The sequence below is a fragment of the Leucopleurus acutus genome (assembly GCF_964270905.1).
Source record: "Leucopleurus acutus genome assembly, chromosome: 15".
Taxonomy (NCBI): Eukaryota; Metazoa; Chordata; class Mammalia; order Artiodactyla; family Delphinidae; genus Leucopleurus; species Leucopleurus acutus.
This window is the reverse complement of record NC_139157.1, coordinates 50,131,013-50,150,910: the sequence shown is the minus strand read 5'-3', so window position 1 is coordinate 50,150,910 and position 19,898 is coordinate 50,131,013. Positions and strand designations below refer to the sequence as shown.

Sequence of the window (19,898 nt, the reverse complement as noted above, 5' to 3'; positions counted from 1 at the left end):
TGCCTGGCCCACAGCACACATGAGGCCCTCACTAACAACTGTGGAATGAGTGCTCCTTGGATGAGCGAACCAGCATGGTAGCCACCAGAAGAAGCCCTAGGAGAAGCAGGGTAAATGAGTCCTTCCCACCAACGAACCAGGGAAGTTGTGCAAAAGACCTACTTCCTTAAAGGTTCAAATGACCTCACGCCTCCTGGGCTCTCTGATGGTGCTTGGCAGTGTTGCTGGTTAATGTGGGAGCCCTGGATGGGGTTTCTGGTCCTGGTGCTGCTAACGAAGCAGATGGCTGGGAATCACCTGATCTCTGTGCGCAGAGGTGCTCTCACCTGCCAGGTGAGGCATAGCCGAGGCTAGAACATCACCAGAGTCTACTGCAGCTCAAAACCCTGAGAATAAGACCATAATGACTTTGTTCCCCCAGGGTCAATCATTTTCACCCTCATGATAGCCTGATTAACACTGGGTCCTTTATTTTAGGAGATGTGCCTAAAAACTAATGGGAAAAGCAATCAATCTGGGCAAAGGTTAAAGAAAAAAACATACCAGGAGGAGCACAGTGGGGGAGGATAGGGGCAGCACAAAGGCCTGTCTTGGAGAAAGTCTTCAGCTTGAAGGATTTTAAGAGCATTCTGAGGGCTCTGTCACCACAGGCACTAACAGAGAAAACTTAGCAGGAGTTTGGGATTTGAAATGTGGATGAATCTCCCTTCTTGGGGGATTACTAAATGCTGAAGGATGACATCTCTTCCATAGACAACTTTAAGAACAGCAAGTGGTGGTAGGACTAGGTTACTTGACCCTTTGAGATCTTTCTTTCCTCCCTTCCTCCTTCCCTCCCTCCCTCCCTTCTTTCTTTCTTTCTTTCTTTGACTTTTTATTTTGACCTAATTTCAGACTTTTAGAAAAGTTGCAAGAATAGTACAAAGAAATCCTGTATGCTCTTCCCCCAGATTCCCAAAATATTAACATTTTACCACATAAGCTTTATCATTCTCTCTCTCCCTGCCCCCGCTCTCCCTCTTGCTCTCTTTTTCTGTACACACCCCCCAACACACGCACACATTGTCTTTTCCCCTTTTTTGAACCGTTGGAGAACAAATAGGCATCATGATACCCATATCCCTAAGTACTCCAGCATGTATTTGTAGAAACAAGGGCATTCTGTTACGTATCTGGAAGTTACAAACCGTATTCAGATTTTGCCCGTTTTCCTAATGATTTCCTTTATAGAAAGAAAATACAGTTGTTTGTCATGTCTCTTTCAGGATCTTGATGTATTGGAGGAGAAAAGGCCAATTATTTTATAGACTGCCCCACAGATTGGGTTTGTCTGGCTTGTTCTCACCATTGGATGCTTGTTAGGTGTTTGGGGCAGTGTGCAGCATGAGCGGGGCTGTGTCCTTCCCAGTGTGTCCTATCCGGAGGCACGTGATGCTGATTTGGTCCTTTACTGGTGACGTGGACTTTGATCACTTGGGGAAGGTGGTGTCTGCCAGGTTTTTCCACTGTAAAATCACTGCTTTTCACTTTCCAATGAACAGGTATCTTATGGGGAGAAGTTACTCTGAGTCTACCTTGCTTTCTGTTATCATCAAACTTTCACCCACTAGCTTTAGCCCCTTGAGGATCTTGATGGCTCTTAGATTCAAGCTGTCTTTTGAGGCTACGTGGCAGTTCTAACAGACCAACTGGTAGAAAGAGGTAATTTGATCAACAGTTTAAAATTTGACCCGGGAGCCTTCCTTTTTAATTTCTTTTAAGCTAAAACAGCTACTCTTAAGTAGAACCCACCAGGCTGAAGAGTTTGCGGAGGGAAGTAGTAGAAAAATACCTTGACGTCTACCCACTGCCACAGAGTAGCCCTCAGCCTGGACTTGGGCTTTGTGAAGAAACTGCCAGTAACAGAAGAATAACACAACAAAACAAAACTATTTCTTACAGTGGAGCTCAGGTTTTTCCCTTTATTTAAAGTTAGTCTAAGTCATTTCCCATCAATTCATTTATTTAAGCGCATAACTGAAAGGCATGGAAGGTTGCTTAGCTATTGAGGTTTAAAATTTTTTCTTAGATGTTATTGTTGAAAAGAGCTAAAAATGGCCTGAGTCATTTCCTTCTGCAGGCGCACACTTCCTCTATGCGGGCTTTCAAGAGCACATTATGGTATTTATTTAAGATTGGTTTCCTACTTTTAAATTTTGTGACGGAATCTATCAGAGATAATATTTTTCAACTGAATGCCTTATACCTTGGATCCTTGTATTCCCCTCCTGTTCTAGTTTGTGTGCTACTTTTCTTCCTTGTATGCCTGTTGGTAGGGCTACCACTTGCAAAAATTGCTTTCCTCAGAATCCCAATTATAAAATGAAGTGGTCTAGGTCTCCCGTTTCCTAACTAAAGTCTTCTTTTTATTATCCTCTTTGCTAATACGCACCTCCAAATAGTGGTGGATGTGGTGACATTTTGAGATTTTGTTCCACTTGCGTCTTCCTTTCTCAGATAATGAGCATTAGTCTCATAGGAGAATGTTGATCGTCGTTTTTATCAATAGACATATTAGAAAATGAATCTGCATTAAACTGTGGTATAGGCTGTCAGTACAGTATTTTCACTGCACCATGCACTATCGGTACAAAGATGTGTCAGACATGGTTCCTACTCACTTAGCATGACATCTATTTGAGGGCATTGGACATGTAACACAACATGCATATATATGTGAAAAATAACAGTATTTGTTGAATGTTGCATGGTACACCTTTTCTAGAGGAGCCAGAAAGTAAACAGAGCCTTGAAGGACCAAAATCAGTAGGGACGAGGGTAAGGAGAACGTTCTGGGCCCTTGGAACTGTGTGGCGGAGGGTCGACGGCAGAGTTGTGAGCGGAATGCTTCTGGGGCCCTGAGCAGAGCACTGGTGGGTGGCTCATCAGGAATGAAGGAGAGCAGCTGAGATAGTGCAGTTCCGCTTCTCAATACACTCTTTGAAAGGCTGTGTGTTTTAGATAAGCTAACTGATTAGTAAAGAAGTCAACATGGTAGGAGATGGAGCAACAAAATGGGGAAAAAAAAGCAGGTAGTTGGAAATGATAAGAAACAGAAAAAAAAAGAAACATAGTTCAGGAATTTGAAGATGTCCGGGGAACTAATTATGGGGTTTTACTTACACCTTCTGTGTTTGACACACTTGTAAACTTGACCTCAATGAGTAAGTTCTGCTTTGCTCTCTTTGCCCTGACAGAGGAAAACATTGAAACGGTTTGTGCTGCTTGCACACAGCTTCACCACGCTTTAGAGGAAGGAAACATGCTTGGAAGTAAATTTAAGAGAAGAAGTATTCTCCTGAAGACCCTATATAAACTTGTTGATGTTGGCTCAGACTTGCTGAGCCTTAAACTTGCAAAAATTATTCTAGCAGTAAGTTTTTCCTTCCTCTGGTCTCGTAGACTGTAGCACGTAAAAGTTCTGTTTAATGCTTTATTTGTAAATATTACAAAGAAGATTAGAAATGCAGTGTGTTTGTTTAGAATCTTGAAAAAAAATTAAGGTGGTAAACTGACATCCCAGAATTTTGACCAGAAAGTACCATCTAAGGAACTAAGGCTGAGTACAGATAAAATGTTCAAATAAACGCTTACACATGGACTGTGGCAAGGTTTTTAAAAAAAAAGTGACAACAGGCAAACACAGTCAAAACAGTCGCTCAGGTAACCTGACTGGAGATCAGTGTCGGAGAGCAGACTGTGGTTTCTGCCCTACGGTTTCTGCTGGGCACTTGGTTCTATCACGTGATTTAATACATAACTTCAGATAACTTGGGCTGTGGTCATAGTGGCCAGGTGCTTTATGAGGCCGCGTGAAACAGAACCAGCTGCTTGGTGGTCATAAAAGGCTCCTGTGAGGTGTTAGAAGAAAAGGCCAGACACCTTTAATAAAAGTATGTAGAAGCTCTGTCTCAAGCAAAATGATATCGTTGTTTGAGGGCAGCCCTTTGTTGTCACAGCCATAAACAGTTGGAACCAAAAGATAAGACACAATTATTAGAGACCGTTCTAAGAGAGCCGCTAAAACAAATGAATGAAGCTTTGTTTACCTGGTTGCCTAAAAGTAAAAGCTATTAACACCCATAATTCATATAATTTAAAATCTAAAGTACACAGTGAAGGTAAGTGTTGGCATACTTACTAATAGTTTAGTAAGGGTGCCCACTATTTCTTACTTTGAAGTGTTTCAAAGAGCAGAATATTCTGACTACACATTGCATGCAGTGTTTTGGAGAAGTACGTTCTTATTTAGCTGCCCCCCTAAACTATTCACCCTCTTTGTAAAAACTGTGATGTGATGCAGAAAGCAACATTTCCTTGAAATAATGATTTCAGTAGTAGTTTAATCCCCTCTCATGGATGAAAATGGATCAGTTTTAATGAAACAGAAAGACCATAAACCACAGGGAGGATTTAAAGTCAGAAGTTATAAGTAGAGATGAAAAGATAACTGCACGCTTGCCCAGTTCCTTCTCCAGCCCTGGATTTGGGGCACCTCCTGGCCCAGGAGACCCCAGTGTGAGGCTGGAGGGCTCTACTGGTGTAGCTGCCCTGGGCTGGACCCAAGCAACCAGCTGCCCAGGGACTGCCTTTGTTTTTCATCCTAGGCATTGTGCTCTGTACCAAGTAAGTAAATAAATAAAAGAGAGAGAGAAAGGAAGAAGGAAAGTGCCATGGATTTGTTAATGCTCTGCAGAGAAAATGTCATCTTGGTCATTAAAGGCACCATTCAAATTAATTATATACATGGCACAATTTAAATATTTTAGGGCAAAAGGCTGCGATCTGCCAGGCAGTGAACACATTCTGAACGAAACATACGTTTAGATAAAGCCCTTTCCATGACACTGACCGCCTGGCTGAATCGGGCAAGACCGCTAGGCTACAGTCCAGAGTGCGGAGGTGGGTGGGCTGTCCTTTTTGATCGAGTGTAGATGGCAGCCAGGATCGACCAACAAGTCCCACTTCCCATCTGCCACGTGAATCTTCTATAATGCTCCAGGCAAGACATCACTTCCCTTAGACCTTGGTAATGGGGTTCTATGTAAATGTTTTTTTAAAGGACATCATAAAAAGCTGTTGAAGAAAAAAAAATTTGACAAAAAACTGAAGATAACAGGAGTAAAATTTTTTAAAATAACTTCTGCTAAGATTTTATCTACCAGTTTAATATTATAATTCAGACATTTAAAGTTATTTATAGTTAAAAAAAATCCAGTGAGTTTAATGTTAGTTCTGATTTCTTGCATTCTTTGGTTAAGTGGGGTTTGCCAGATAGCCATTTTCATTTTAACCTTTGTATCAAAAAAATCTTACAAAAATATATCTGCCTATTTTAAGATTTTTTAAGAGTACAAACATATATACAGTGTGAAAGCAACTACATTCAGGAAGGGAGGACAATCTAACATCCTATACAGGGGGAAAAACAGAAAAGAAATAGCAGTATGTCAACAGTGGCTATATATAGTGGCAGTGTTATGAGTGATTTTTAAACTTCCCTTTTCTTTAATTTTCCAAATTGGCTTTAAATAAAATAAACTCCTATGTTTAACATAAAGGTGAACTACCCCACTGCAAGAACCTACTTTGTGCCAGGGAATGAAAGTGAATAAAATAACCCCTGCCCTGCAGGCTGGCCATGGAGCAGGAGAGACAGAGAGTAAACACTTCAAGTGCTAAAGGGGCTGATGAGCACTGTGGGAAAAAAATAAAGCAGAGTAAAGGGAATGGCCTGTGTTGGGGCAAGTGCTGTTTTATACAGGGTAGTCTGTATTCCTTGCATATAATTTAATGTTTTATTGTCTTTTTTGGTCTCAAAGTCATAATTTTACAGTTACCAAAAGAGAAGGTATAGGAATTTGCTCTGAATGTAAACTGACCTTATAGCAGGCCTGGAAATGGTGGGGTTTGTTGGGGATTTTTTTAATGAAAACTCTGATACCAGGTGTTTTTTGTTGTTGTTGTTGTTTTCTTTCCCACTTTTCACTAAAAATATAAGACTTGGAGTGGGGAGTGAGGTTAGTTGTATTCATTCGTTTATTCAGCAAGTTTCACTAAGTACATAGCAGATGCTCTGTTCCACATGTAGAAAGAGTAACAAATCATGGTTTTGACCTCAAAGGCTCATAATGTAGTGGAAGATTGCCAACAGATTAAAATATATTCCCAGATATAAAGGGCAATATATATTTCCATTGATGCAGATTTTTTTCTCTCTAGTCAGCTTTTTTTCCCCTAGGTTTTTAAACAACATTTTAAAAATACCTAAACATTGAAAACATTTTTTTTAAGTTTCCATTTCTTTTTTCATCCTGAGAACAGAAAGAATTTCCATTCTGCCACGTGTGACAGTTTCTGAGCCTTCCGTAACAGAGCTTCTCAGACTTGAATGTACACACGATCCCCTGGCAAAGTTGTAAAATGCAGGTTCTGGTTCAATACAGCTGGTGGGGCCTGAGATTCTGCATTTCTAATACACACCCAGGTGATGCTGAGATGAGATGACATGGCCTGTCTGAGGAGCAGACTCTTCAGTTGCAAAATGGGAATGACTACAGCTAATTTGCAGGGTTTGCTCTGAGATGTCATGAAAAGCACCAGAGCAGAGGGGCAGACAGAAGCTGCTCCATGAATAATACTCACCTCCCCCTTTCTCTCCAGCTCGGGGCTGACCACGTTCACCTTGGTATTTCCTACAGCAAACAGCACAGTGCCTGGTACACAATAGGAGCTCAATAATATTTGTGGATCAAATATAGAATGAATCTTTTAAAAATATGTCTGACAAATTCCATTATCTTTTTTTTTTTTTTTACTAGCTGAAAACTCATTAATAAACAATATTGAGGGCTTCCCTGGTGGCGCAGTGGTTGGGAATCCACCTGCCAATGCAGGGGACATGGGTTTGATCCCTGGTCTGGGAAGATCCCACATGCCGCGGAGCAACTAAGCCCGTGCACCACAGCTACTGAGCCAGCGCTCTTGTAGTAGCGCATGGTCTCTAGGCATGCGGGCTTCAGTAGTTGTGGCCCTAAATAAATAAAATTTAAAAAATAAGTAAACAATATTGAAGATAATTTTAAGGATACTTTTTTTCTAAAGGAATATTTTCTTTTTTTTTAGATTAATTATTTTTGGCTGCGTTGGGTCTTTGTTGCTGCACACGGGCTTTCTCTACTTGCGGCGAGCAGGAGCTACTCTTCGTTGCAGTGCGCGGGCTTCTCACTGCGGTGGCTTCTCTTGTTGTGGAGCACGGGCTCTAGGCACGTGGGCTCAGTAGTTGTGGCTCTAGAGTGCAGGCTCAGTAGTTATGACGCACGGGCTTAGTTGCTCCGCGGCACGTGGGATCGTCCCAGACTAGTACTCGAATCCGTGTCCCCTGCATTGGCAGGCTTATTCTTAACCACTGTGCCACCAGGGAAGACCCATTTTTTTTAAGGATACTTTTTAATTATAAAATAATGACCTATATGCCATCCTTTTCACACAGATATATTTATTTGTTCAGGTGACCTCATTCCTACAAATATATTCTACACTCTTGCAATGAGGGCACATGGTATTTCCATCTTACAGTAGGTTATGTCTTCTTATGCATGGTGTTCACTGTTATACTTTTGTGACTGCTTAATATGAATAGTATTGATGTTCCACAATTTATTAAATTATTCTTAAATGTTGGGCATTTAGGATTTTTTATTTTAATTTTTACTACTTTACATAAATATGCAGCTAATTTAGACCGTTTGATTCAGTCCTCCTATACTGTGTTTTTTTTTAAAGAGTATACTTCCTTATTGCTTAATTTACTTGAATATTTTTCTGTGATTTAGAAGGTAATTTTAACCTTTGAACGTTACTTGCGATTTTCTCAAAGCATTCCAGAAATAGGCTTAAATATTGTAATAAATACATATGTATTATCTAATCAAATAATATTACTTTTTCATTTTATTTTATACAAATGATAAATATAATTGTACTTTTCCCCTTTCTTTTCTTTCCTTCACCTCCATGATGTATTCTTTTCTAGGTTAGTTTAATCTGAAATTTTAGTATCCATCTTCCTTTACTTTTGAGGAAGGCAATTACTCCATTTATTTAAATTTATCAACATCAGCCCCCCCTTTTCCTCATATATTCTTTGAAAAATAATAATTTCACATATAAGCATGAGACTTTATGAAGTAAGAAATAAAGGCTTATCATTAAAAGGTGCTTACTCTAAATATCACTTACATTGTTTACTGTAAGTGAGTTAATTAGATACCATAGTTGGCAAATATGAGGCCAAAACTTTTGCAAGTTGATTTCCTTAGAACTTTTATTTATGTTTTAAAAATTCTCTTGCCGTACTTTTTAAATTAGATGTTTATGTTTAAAAATTATGGCATATCTTTATTTCCCTGCAGTGGAAATGTGATTTCTTTCTCTGCAGCTTAAAGTGAGTGGAAAGAATCTTCTTAATGTCTGCAAGCTTGTATTTAAAATTAGCAGGAGTGAGAAGAATGATTCTCTGATTCAAAATGATGGCATTCTGGGTGAGTATTATTCAGCACTACCATTGAGCAAATGTTGTACTTGAGTATGAATGAAAAGTTTGGAGAGAAAAGTTATAATTAATGATAACTGGAATATTTTATTTTCTCATAATATGCAGAAGTTAGGTGATGCCTGTTTTTTCTCTGTCCTCTATGTTTTCCATGTTTTACTTAATGTATCCTTTGGAACCTAGGAGGATAGCCTGCTATTTTTTTTTTAAATGCCTGTAGTAATAATATATAATTTATAAAGTGGTTTCTATTTAAAAATTCATTTCCTGGTCTTGGTTTTACTACTAGAAAAAATACATTTAATAGTGTTTGACATAATTGAAATGTTTGATCTTTTGATATAGTAGGAATGATTAGAACTGGGAAAACATCTATAACTGTTGTATAAAATTGACATCACAGTGTGTCAAATGTGTTTCAAATATGTAGGTAGAGGAATTTTAATACATTCTAATTATCTAGCTAATAATGTGTAATTCTTTATATACCCTTAAATAATTAAGATGCTTAAATAGTTACCTAAACAGAAATCTTTTATGAATTAGTATTGTTGATCTAAGGGAAGGCAGCAACATGGAAAAGGCTTTAAGTCCTCTTTTTGCAACATAGGATAAATGGTCTTCTTCTTTCTTTTTTTTTTTTTTTAATCCCAGCAGACAGGGACAAAGCCAGTACTGAAAGAAATTTCTAACACTGAATCAGCTCATTGAGAGTAAGAGACTAAAAACAAAGAAAGGTTCTGACAGATGATCACATTGACATTAATAAAAATTAATGTGAGATAGGCATGTTTAACTTTATCAGAGCTGCCTGGATTAATCCTAAAACCTAGTACTTGTATGTTATTTGGATGGATGTTCTTTAAGTTGTCTTGGGAAAGGGTGGATGTTATATTCGAAGCACCCCTTTCTACTGTTGAGATACTTTTAAAAGTTCCTATCTTGATTCACTTTCCATTCATACAGCAACCAGTATATTCTTAAAGGTTTGTTGAAATTCAACTCTTAAATTGCTTTGATTATTAGTTATTCTATAATAACTCAAACTGTTTGTAACCAAAAATAAAGTTTGGCAAATATTAATAAGAGGCAAGGAATGGTGGGCTTCCCTGGTGGTGCAGTGGTTGAGAGTCCGCCTGCTAATGCAGGGGACACGGGTTCGTGCCCCGGTCCGGGAGGATCCCACATGCCGCGGAGCGGCTGGGCCCGTGAGCCATGGCCGCTGAGCCTGCGCGTCTGGAGCCTGTGCTCCGCAACGGGAGAGGCCACAACAGTGAGAGGCCCGCGTACCGCAAAAAAAAAAAAAAAAAAAAAAAAAAAGGCAAGGAATGGCACTCAGTTAAAAGAACACTTTCTTATTTACATATAATAATCCCATCTTTTTGCTGTCATTACTGTTACAGAGATTTGTCTTAGCTAAAAGTAAGCTTTCCTGTTTATGCCATGTGAGCAACTCTTCACAAGCATTTGAATGTAGGTTCTGGCTAACATTGTACAAATCGTATTTGATGTTCACATACAAGTGCTTTAATATCTCTCTTTCCAGCTGTTCTACTCATCCATTTGTAATAATTCATCTTTTTGACAGAATCATTATTGGAGGTCCTGAGAAGTGAAGAGCTGCAAGCTAACACCGAGGCTTTCTTATACTGCATGGGGGTGATCAAATTCATTTCTGGAAATCCAGGATTTCTTCATGAAATGATTGGCAAAGGTGCTGTAGAAATATTGATGAATTTGATGACACAAATAAACGAGAACACCAAGAAGTCTGGTACATGTTTGCCTAATTCAGGCCACTTGTTAGTCCAAGTAAGTATTTTACTTGAAAGAGTTAGACGTGTAAAGTTAGTCTTCATGTTGTCTAATACCACTTACCTGCCAGTGGGTGTATCGGGAAACAGTTGGGCTGTTATCTGTAGCCAGGTGAGGGTGCCCAGCCTCGGGGATCAGGGTGGCAGCCCTAGCCACACCTCTGCCCCGTGTGTGCCCATTTCCTCTGGAAAGGCTATTCCATGGCTTTTCACGGAGCAGGTCTCCAGCATGTAGACATCTATTTCCACTACCCTGCGGAGAAAGCAAGACCGGAAGAATGAAAAATTAGCACCTCTTCAAAACAATTGCATGTTATAATCAGAATTTTAATAGGCAGAGTGTTAACTTTCAGAGTTTAAGACAGGTCTAGCCTGGAGATTGTTCATGAAGATTGGTAGCTTATATCATAAATATTGTATCTACAGTAAAGAAAACAGAATTTAATGACACTGAGTGGACAGTTGTTGAGGGCGTGTGTAGACGGCGGTAGCAAAGCCAGATACATTTAGTATGACCAGGGCAGGAAGAAAAAATGTGTTATGTGTTAGAGTTTCATTGCTTCTTTTGCGGCAGATTAAATTTCATAGTTGAATTATTTTCATTGGAGCTGCTTCAGGTCTCGTATTCTTCTTTAGAAGAGATTTTACTCTTTAATAGCATTTGTATATCAGATAATAGCATCTTTGGTGTAATAATTGATGAGATTTGAAATGTGCTTGTCAGTTAATGGGGCTTGATCAAGGACTGCGTGCTCGAAGCCTTGGGGAAAGTGTGCTAAAAATTAGATTTAGGCCCTGCCTTAAAGATGCTTAAAGTGTATATGATAATTATTAATTTTGGACTTTGTGGTCTGTCTCCATTTCAAAAAAGACTGTGAAAACCTCCTTTAGTTCTGAGTGATTCAAAATTCTACTGGATGTGCCACCTTTTGGCTAGGGAGACTTAAGAAACTTTATTTTCATGCTGACAGTGTTATGGAGTTATTTAAATTTTTCCCTCAATGAAAATAGTTATTTGGGTTATATAATTATTATGTTTCTTGTTAAAATGCAAAAAAAGAAATATGAGGAAGAGTGTAAAAATCACCTGAATTATTTTCACCCTTAGATAATCTACCTCCAACATTTTAGTAACCATTCTTCCATGCATTTTACATGCATATATATTATATACACTTACATATGTATAATTTTATATAATTCTTGCTTTTTATCATGAACTTCCTCTTTCTAAGAGTTGTTTTTGCTTGTTTTCTGTCACCCTCTTTTCCTCCTTGTTTCTCCTCCTGGTTCTCCCAGTTAGCCAATATTCTTCACACAGATGTGCTCAGCACCTTTTAAAACAGTCATAGGTTTTCTCTTTTTTTATATAAATTTATTTTTATTTATTTGTTTTTGGCTGCGTTGGGTCTTCAGTGCTGTATGTGGGCTTTCCCTAGTTGCGGTGAGCAGGGGCTACTCTTCGTTGAGGTGCAGGGGCTTCTCATTGAGGTGGTTTCTCTTGTTGCGGATCACATGGTCTAGGTACGTGGGCTTCAGTAGTTGTGGCACGTGGGCTCAGTAGTTGTGGCTCGCGGGCTCTAGAGTGCAGGCTCAGTAGTTCTGGTGCGCGGGCTTAGTTGCTCCACAGCATGTGGGATCTTACCAGACCAGGGCTCAAACCCATGTCACCTGCATTGGCAGGCAGATTCTTAACCACAGTGCCACCAGGGAAACCCCACTCATAGGTTTTCAAAAATGGAATATTCTGTGCACATCTCTTTTCTATTTTAACAATACATAGTAAAAAAACTCAATAGACTTATTCTTTTTATTGGCAGCATAATATTCTGTGATGAAGATGTACCTCAAATTCTCAACCATTCTTCCATTGAGATAGTCTGCTTTTAATTTTTATGTAAAAGCTTTTGGAATTCTTGTCTTGTTTTAAAAAGCTCTTTCATATATATATAGTTGTCCCTCAGCATCCATGGGGGACCTGCCCCAGATACTAAAGTCCACAGATGCTCAGGTCCCATACTCGGTCCTCTGTATCCACGGATACAGTACACCGTCCGTGGTTAGTTGAATCTGTAGATGCGGAACCTACAGATAGGAGTGCTGACTGGATATATGTATATGCATTTATATATTTATACATAATTTATAAATTTAAAAATAAAAACAAATATACAAATGTATTTGTATAGAATAAAAATATATAATTAAATCAGTTGGTATAAAGGAGGATTGAGTATTATTGTGACCCAAAATACATCAAATCCAGAGCTAGAACCTCTGGTATGCCAGCATGTACAGTGCCCTTCTCCCTACACTCCTCTCCTTTCCCTCTTCCCTTGCTTCGGCCTCCTCACACGCAGACTGACTCAGTGGGTCAGATGCCCCTTTCTTGTCCCGAGGTCCTTGCGTCCCTCTAGGGTGTGGGGGAGAGGGCACTGTAGTAACTCCCTCCTCGCTGCCCACCACCACTCACCGGGCACTGTCATCATCTCCAAAGCCTTCCTCTGAACCTGCCTGGGATCTGGCGGGGGAGGGGCTTACACAGCCCGAGGCCTCTCTCAGGAGCGCAGTCAGCAGCCCACATCCCAGTCCAGCAGGAGAAAGGGGCCCATTATTGCCTCCATCTGAGAACGTGCTCCTGGTGTGGTCACCAAGAGCCATTTGTGTCAACTGTACACTGTCACTATGTGTATGTACGTTTACAAATTTGGGGGAAGGGAGATACTGTTTTAGGGTATTTCATTTGCAGAATCCCCTGAACTGGACATTCCCTTGTGTTTAATTAAAACAAAGAAAAACTGTTTTGTATCATCCAAATGATAAAAATGTAAGCAACTTGACTTCACTATAAGACAGATGAAAATCTCTACTCTTGCGAATGTGTCGCACTGACTGGCTTTTTACCAGCTCGCTCATGTGCACGTTCACCCAAACAGATCTGGCCACGGGCAGAATTGTTCAATTACGCCAGCCTTCAGAACCGGTAACTCTAGCTCAAGGCATTTTTTAAAAGCAACTTTGTTCAATTGAAAAAATAAGTAAATGACTTGCGGCTGTACTAATAGAATAATGTCTGTAAGCCAGAGAGAACACAGCAAGGCAAAAAGATAAGGGCAGGACTTCCTCTCCTTTATGACTTTAACTGCTGTTAAACTTTGTGCATTCTGCCCTCCGACCCAGTGCTAGAGTCGCCCTGTCTCCCTAAAGCAGCCCTGTTGGAGGCCATTGAATGAGTAGAAGGCGTGTGAAGCTGGGTCCTGCAGGTTGTGTAGGATTTGGGAAACTGTCACGGAGGAAAAGGGATACGGTGTGTTTGGGGGCTGCTGAAAAGGTAGGTCTGTCCAGAGCAGGGAGATCCGTGGGGGAGGCGTGGGAGGTGAGATTCAGAGGCTACGGTCATGGGCCTCGAATACCAGGCTGCAGAGTGCAGACTTGGAGTAACACAGAGCGGCTGGAGGTCAGTGCAAGGGGAGGAGGAGATGAGATCAGAGTGGCAGACAGGCGGGCATGCGCAAGATGTTAAACTGATAAAGGCCGAAAAGCTGAAATGTGGCAGGAGGAAAGTATGTCAGTGGTACGGATGGATTGGAGGGTTAAGATCTCACACACAGCAGCCCCAATTAAGAGGTGTTGCTGCAGTTATTAGATTTTAGACTGATGATAATGGAGCTAAAGCATTGAGATCGAGGAATGGGCACGAAAGAAAAGAAAGCTCCTCCACAGCATAGGGGCCCGTGATGCTTAGAGGAAAAAATACTGAAGTGTTGAGATTTTTGAAAGTTTCCTTTGCATTGTTTCTTACATACATGTACTTGTGTACACATAATATATGTTTATTACTGCACCACTGACATCGAGAGACATTGATTTCACAAGTGTTTGTGCGGTGGCTGCTCTGTGCCAGGCGTGCTTTGGGTGGTTAGTAAGGCAGTGGAGGGCAAGAGAGCTGCCAGTAGGGGCCTACTTTTTTAATTAATTAATTAATTTATTTATTTTTGGCTGTGTTGGGTCTTCGTTTCTGTGCGAGGGCTTTCTCTAGTTGTGGCAAGCGGGGGCCACTCTTCATCGCGGTGCGCAGGCCTCTCACTGTCATGGCCTCTCCCGTTGCGGAGCACAGACTCCGGATGCGCAGGCTCAGCGGCCATGGCTCACAGGCCCAGTTGCTCCGTGGCATGTGGGATCTTCCCGGACCGGGGCACGAACCTGTGTCCCCTGCATCGGCAGGCGGACTCTCAACCACTGCACCATCAGGGAAGCCCAGGGGGCCTACTTTTTGATGATCCGCATGTCCAGATAATAGTATTCTGATGCCCTATTCTTTGACAAAACTCTGGTACTTCGACGAGTTCAGTTCTACCTGTCAGATGCCTAATAGCATTTTGAGGAGAGGATGATCGTTGGTGCTCAGAGGGACCAGCACCACTTCCCACTAAGTGGAAGGATTAATATTCCCAGTCTGGCAAAACTGGAGACGGGAGTTTGTCTGCAAAATCCTTAGCGTAAAGAAGGTTAATCTGTGCACGATCACGAAATTCCAGAATGTTAGGCTTTCGGGAGAGCTCCTTGAAACCTGGAAAAAGAGAAATACAGACCAGATCAAAGGCTAGGCCCTCTAGATTCCAGCATTAAATTGCATCACTTAAGGAGGTGACACAGACGAAATAGGGGTTTGTCAATATTAATCTCAGTGGATTATCAGGAGGTGTTAGGGTTCCTTTCTGGCTTATAAGGCTCAACAGTTGGGAAGGGATAATACAGGAACTGAGGAAAATTCCTGGAGTCACCTCCATCAGAAAGTCTGTTGTAGTTTCCATCGTGCCCCCTTTCTGGGGACTGGAGAAGAGTCTTTTGCATGCGTCACAGTCACAAACAAGCCCCAATTTCCCTGATGTCTCATTTGTCCTCTTGTGTCTTGGGGGCACTATGTACAAAGCTGCTTTACCGTAATTGAAGATAATCTCAAGGTACTCCCATTTACAGTTAGGTAATTGGTAGGTATATAACGTAACTATTAAACCCAGGCTGATTTAAACTAATGTTCCTATTTTTATGGATTCCTTTGTATTTCCAGCCTTTTCTTCTTTACAGCCTGACCCACCTGATCTTGAGTTCAGTTCTTAGAGAAATATATTCTTTCCCTGCTTCAGATTTAACATTTTTGAAGTTAGAACTGTCTGGCACCCCCCACCGCCCCCAGATAACATGGTTTCTTTCCTTCGTCTTACACCTGGTCTCTCTTCTCTGACCTCCAAACCTGCCGCCCAGAGGGTCCTTCAAGTCCTAATCTTTCACCCTGCTTGCTCAGTATAGCTCCACTGGCCAACTCTTCCTTTTTCCGAGCGGAAGTTTCTCAGGAAGGTCGGTCCTCCCACCGCTTGGCAGTCCCTCTCCTCCACGTTGGCTCTAGAGTGTGGGGGAAAGGAGAGTGAATTAAACAGAGATTTGACCCTGGGTAGCTCAGAGAATGATAATGTTATTGTCAGAAATTAGAGGGTTACGTAAGGGAACTGATTTGGCGAGAGCAGGGAGGGAAATGATGTAATTAGCCCTCGTGTAAAACTTTAAGGTGCCAGCAGAACAGCCAAGCGGGACTGTCCGGTGGGAGACTGGAGAGAAGACCCCGTGCTTAGCAGAGAAAGTAAAGCCAAAAGAGCAGACTTAGCGTCATCTACATGGAGTTGAAGTCAAGAAAGATGATGATGCTACGCAAGGGGAGAGGAGAGGGAGAGAGGAGGGCTAGAGGAGGGCTGAGGACAGGTTCCATAAAATGGCCAGATTGGTGGAATAGGGAGAGACAAGAGAAGTGACCAGAAAATTCAGAAAGGACAGTGTGTGGAAGAGGGTAGAGATTTTAAGAGCAAGGATTGGTCAGCTTCGGCAAGTGCTCCGGCAAGCACACGGGGGAAGAGGAATTCCGCTACTGTGTGGGGCAATTTGAGTGGGCAGGTGGGGTCGCGTCCTGTTGCAGGGGGTCTGTCCGCCCTCTCTTTAAATCTTAAATGATTTCTTTATCTCTGCACTTTTAAATTAAGAGATGTTTTGGGGGCTTCCCTGGTGGCGCAGTGGTTTGAGAGTCCGCCTGCCGATGCAGGGGACGCGGGTTCGTGCCCCAGTCCGGGAGGGTCCCTCGTGCCGCGGAGCGGCTGGGCCCGTGAGCTATGGCCACTGGGCCTGCACGTCCGGAGCCTGTGCTCCGCGGCGGGATAGGCCACAGGGGTGAGAGGCCCGCGTACTGCAAAAAAAAAAAAAAAAAAAAAGATGTTTTGATATAGTTGGGTTTTTGTTTTTTAATTTCTAAGCCCTAGAGTAAACTCCCCGCCTTGGCTAATGCGAGTTCACTCCTGTACTGTGTATTCCACGTCCCGAGCACATGGTACTGTCGTCTTCCAGAGCCCTGATGGTCCCTCTGGCTTTGTGCCTGGCGGGGACAGGGCTCAGTGCTGCCTCATGGACTAGTGATGGGAGCATAGGCCTGAACTGGCGGTTCAGCTCTGACATTCTGTGAGCCTCGCCCTCCTCATCTCCCAGTGACTGGCCGTGCCTGCAGTAGAGGGTAGTCAGGCGAGTTAAACAAGATGATCTATTGAAGCACCTAGAACAGGACATGGCACGTAGATGGCACTCAGCAGAAATTTATTAAACAAAGTGAGATCAGAATTACCAAAACTTGAAGCTTCGGGCTTCCCTGGTGGCGCAGTGGCTGAGAGTCCGCCTGCCGATACAGGGGACATGGGTTCGTGCCCCGGTCCGGGAAGATCCCACATGCCGCAGAGCGGCTGGGCCCGTGAGCCATGGCCGCTGAGCCTGCACGTCTGGAGCCTGTGTGTCTGGAGCCTGTGCTCTGCAACGGGAGAGGCCACAACAGTGAGAGGCCCGCGTACCGCAAAAGCAAAAACAAAAACAAACAAAAAAAAAAACCTTGAAGCTTCAAAGAGCAATTATTTCTGATAAGAAAAAATTAATCACAACAATGAAGATGACAGAGTTAAAGATGGATTTCATCTCTGTGTATTTTGTGTGTGTGTGGCTTTCCTTTTTATCTTTTAGTTTGAACTCAGTATAGGTTCACAAGATGTTGCAAAAATAGTAGAGGGGTCCTATTTACCCAGTCACCCTGCTTCTCCCAGTGATGACATCTTACATAACTGTAGGACATTATTAAAAGGGGGAAACTGATATGAGTACGATACAATTAACTGTTTTACTTATTTGCATATTATTTTTGAGATTAGGTGAGTCTCTTTTTTTGTCACAGTATTTAGTTTGGTTATTAGGCTTGCTAATTTTTTAATGGTGTATTTGTTAGTGGGAAGGGGAGCTATTTCTGCTTATGAGGTTTCCTTCCTATAAAGGAATACCCAGTAGTGTAATGACCACTCAGTCATCCAACTGGCATGAGAGAGCGGGCAGTCAGAGCCTACTCTTCCCTTTCCTGGGAAAGGGCTACATATAGGCAACTCTTGTTCAACTTTGACTCTCCACGGATGGCATACCTGAAGATTTGGAGGCAGTCAGAGGTCCCAAACATGTAACGCCTTGGGCTTTGAATTAGAAATAAGAGAGAGACTAAGGCAGATGGGGAAGAAAGTTGAAGGATGTAGTTTATAGCTGAGGTGGGTGTGCTTTCTAATCCTGAACCCCTGAATCAGATTTGCCCACCCAGTCACAGGCCACGCCTGCCCCAGGAGGAGCAGAGGAGAGCACCTGTGCTCACCAAGCAGGAAGTGAGGGGTGGAGAGTGACCAGGAGATTATGCTAAGAAATGTCACCTCACAAGGAAGGAACATCAGGTGTGGGAAGTAAGTATTCCTATGCCACCTGCTTCTGGGGAGAGCCATTTGCTTTTCAATTGCTGTCATATCTGCTCAGTCTCATCTCTTCCCTGTAGACATATTAGTTGTGGCAATAAAGAAATGTCACTAACTTTAACATGTAATTCTGAAAATCAGTGTTATTACTCTGCAGTTCTTAAAGCATTATCTTTTTCAGACTCATTTTCCTTATTTTACTGCTCTGGCATTCTATGTAGTCTAGATGACATTCAAATTTCAGCTGTATTGATACATATAATGGCCACAACTGGAAGAATCAGCTACCTACTCATTTTACCAAGGTAACTGACATAGTGGCAGTAAATGGAGAAACAATAACAAACATAGGCAAATGTTAAATAAGAGTCTCAAAGTAGGGCACTGGAGCTTGAGGGCAGAACCATTTCCTGCAGAAGTAGGACACTCGTGGTAGGGATGTGCCAAATGGGCTCCACAGCCAGGCACCAAGCATTGCTGAGGATTGCGAATTAATATACTTTCACATGCATGTATCTTAACTCCAAGAAAATGCTTAGGACGTTTTGGAACTAGTGGTTTCATGTATATAGTGGCATCTTACAGTTGGTTTCCTTTTTCTCAGGCAGAGCTGTACTAATCATACATGAGACAAATGAAACTTCTTGGGTTACCACATGGGCTCTGGTTTTGGCATATATGTGGTCTCGATCGGGCACAAATCCAGAAAACGAATATGCTTTCATTAATAGAGGGAGATGGTTTTGCTGAGGTTGGAAAATGGTGTGGCTTTGGTCTTAAATCATTTGACACTGTTTGTGGTCTCTGGCGGCTGTGTTTATTCTTTCACATCATCAGTGGGAAGTGAACCATTTTGCAGTTGGCAGTTAAGTTGAGATAAAGCTCTAGGGATTTTGGTTATGGATATTCCAGATGATTGAGCAATAAAATGAATGCTTTTAGGAGACAGTCAAATGGAGCAGGGGAGACAACAGATGAGGAGTCGTTAGAGCCCCAGATGCCCACCTACCTGGAGCTGGTAGACTTTCTGAGCTTCAGTTTCCTCATCTGAAAGTTGGAGCTCAGGATACCTTTCCTGTCTACAACATTCAGGGAGCAAATGAGATCAAGCTCACAAGATAGCTTTATAAAAAATAAAGTAGCTGCTCATATTTTTTTCATAACAACATTCAATGTATAAAAATAAAATGACTCATGATGCTAATTTTGGTAGAGGAAGCATAATAACTTTCAGACTGTTAGTGCAATTTTCAATTGCATTATGTTCCAAAGTTTTCTTTGAAAGCCGGTTTTTTGAAATTGGGAAAATATTTCTCCAAGGAATAATACCATGATTGACGGTGAAGTTCCTGGGCTAGCCAAAGAGCCTGTTCAATTTCTGATGCACCTAAACGGGAATTCTCTGGTGGGCTGTGAGCTGCAAGCCCCTCTGATCTGGGCCAGCTCTGATGGCTGAATGCCTCCTAGGGCAGAAGAATCTGGTGAGTTCCCTGGGGACTGAGGACTCTGATGGAGGGAGAGTGCAAAGGGAGTAGAGAAGTCATCCACTCGAGAAATGAGCAGTATATGGAGGCCCAGGTGGACCAACCAGCCCTCCCCACCGTGCGCACACCCCCCTGCAGTAGAGAATGCTGGGGATGAGGCCACAGCTGCTGGGCCTGCACTGTCATTCTTCAGTTCATC

General features: G+C 42.0%; 1 protein-coding gene across 1 annotated transcript in view; it reads left to right on the top strand.

The window, feature by feature from the left end:
• Positions 1-19,898, top strand: part of ARMC2 (armadillo repeat containing 2) — a 100,445-nt gene that overhangs the window by 35,107 nt on the left and 45,440 nt on the right. Inside the window, exons 7-9 of the mRNA XM_082856015.1 lie at positions 3,237-3,412; positions 8,480-8,582; positions 10,182-10,405. Of these exons, the coding sequence (XP_082712141.1) occupies positions 3,237-3,412; positions 8,480-8,582; positions 10,182-10,405 (503 nt within the window). The remainder of the gene's footprint in view (positions 1-3,236; positions 3,413-8,479; positions 8,583-10,181; positions 10,406-19,898) is intronic.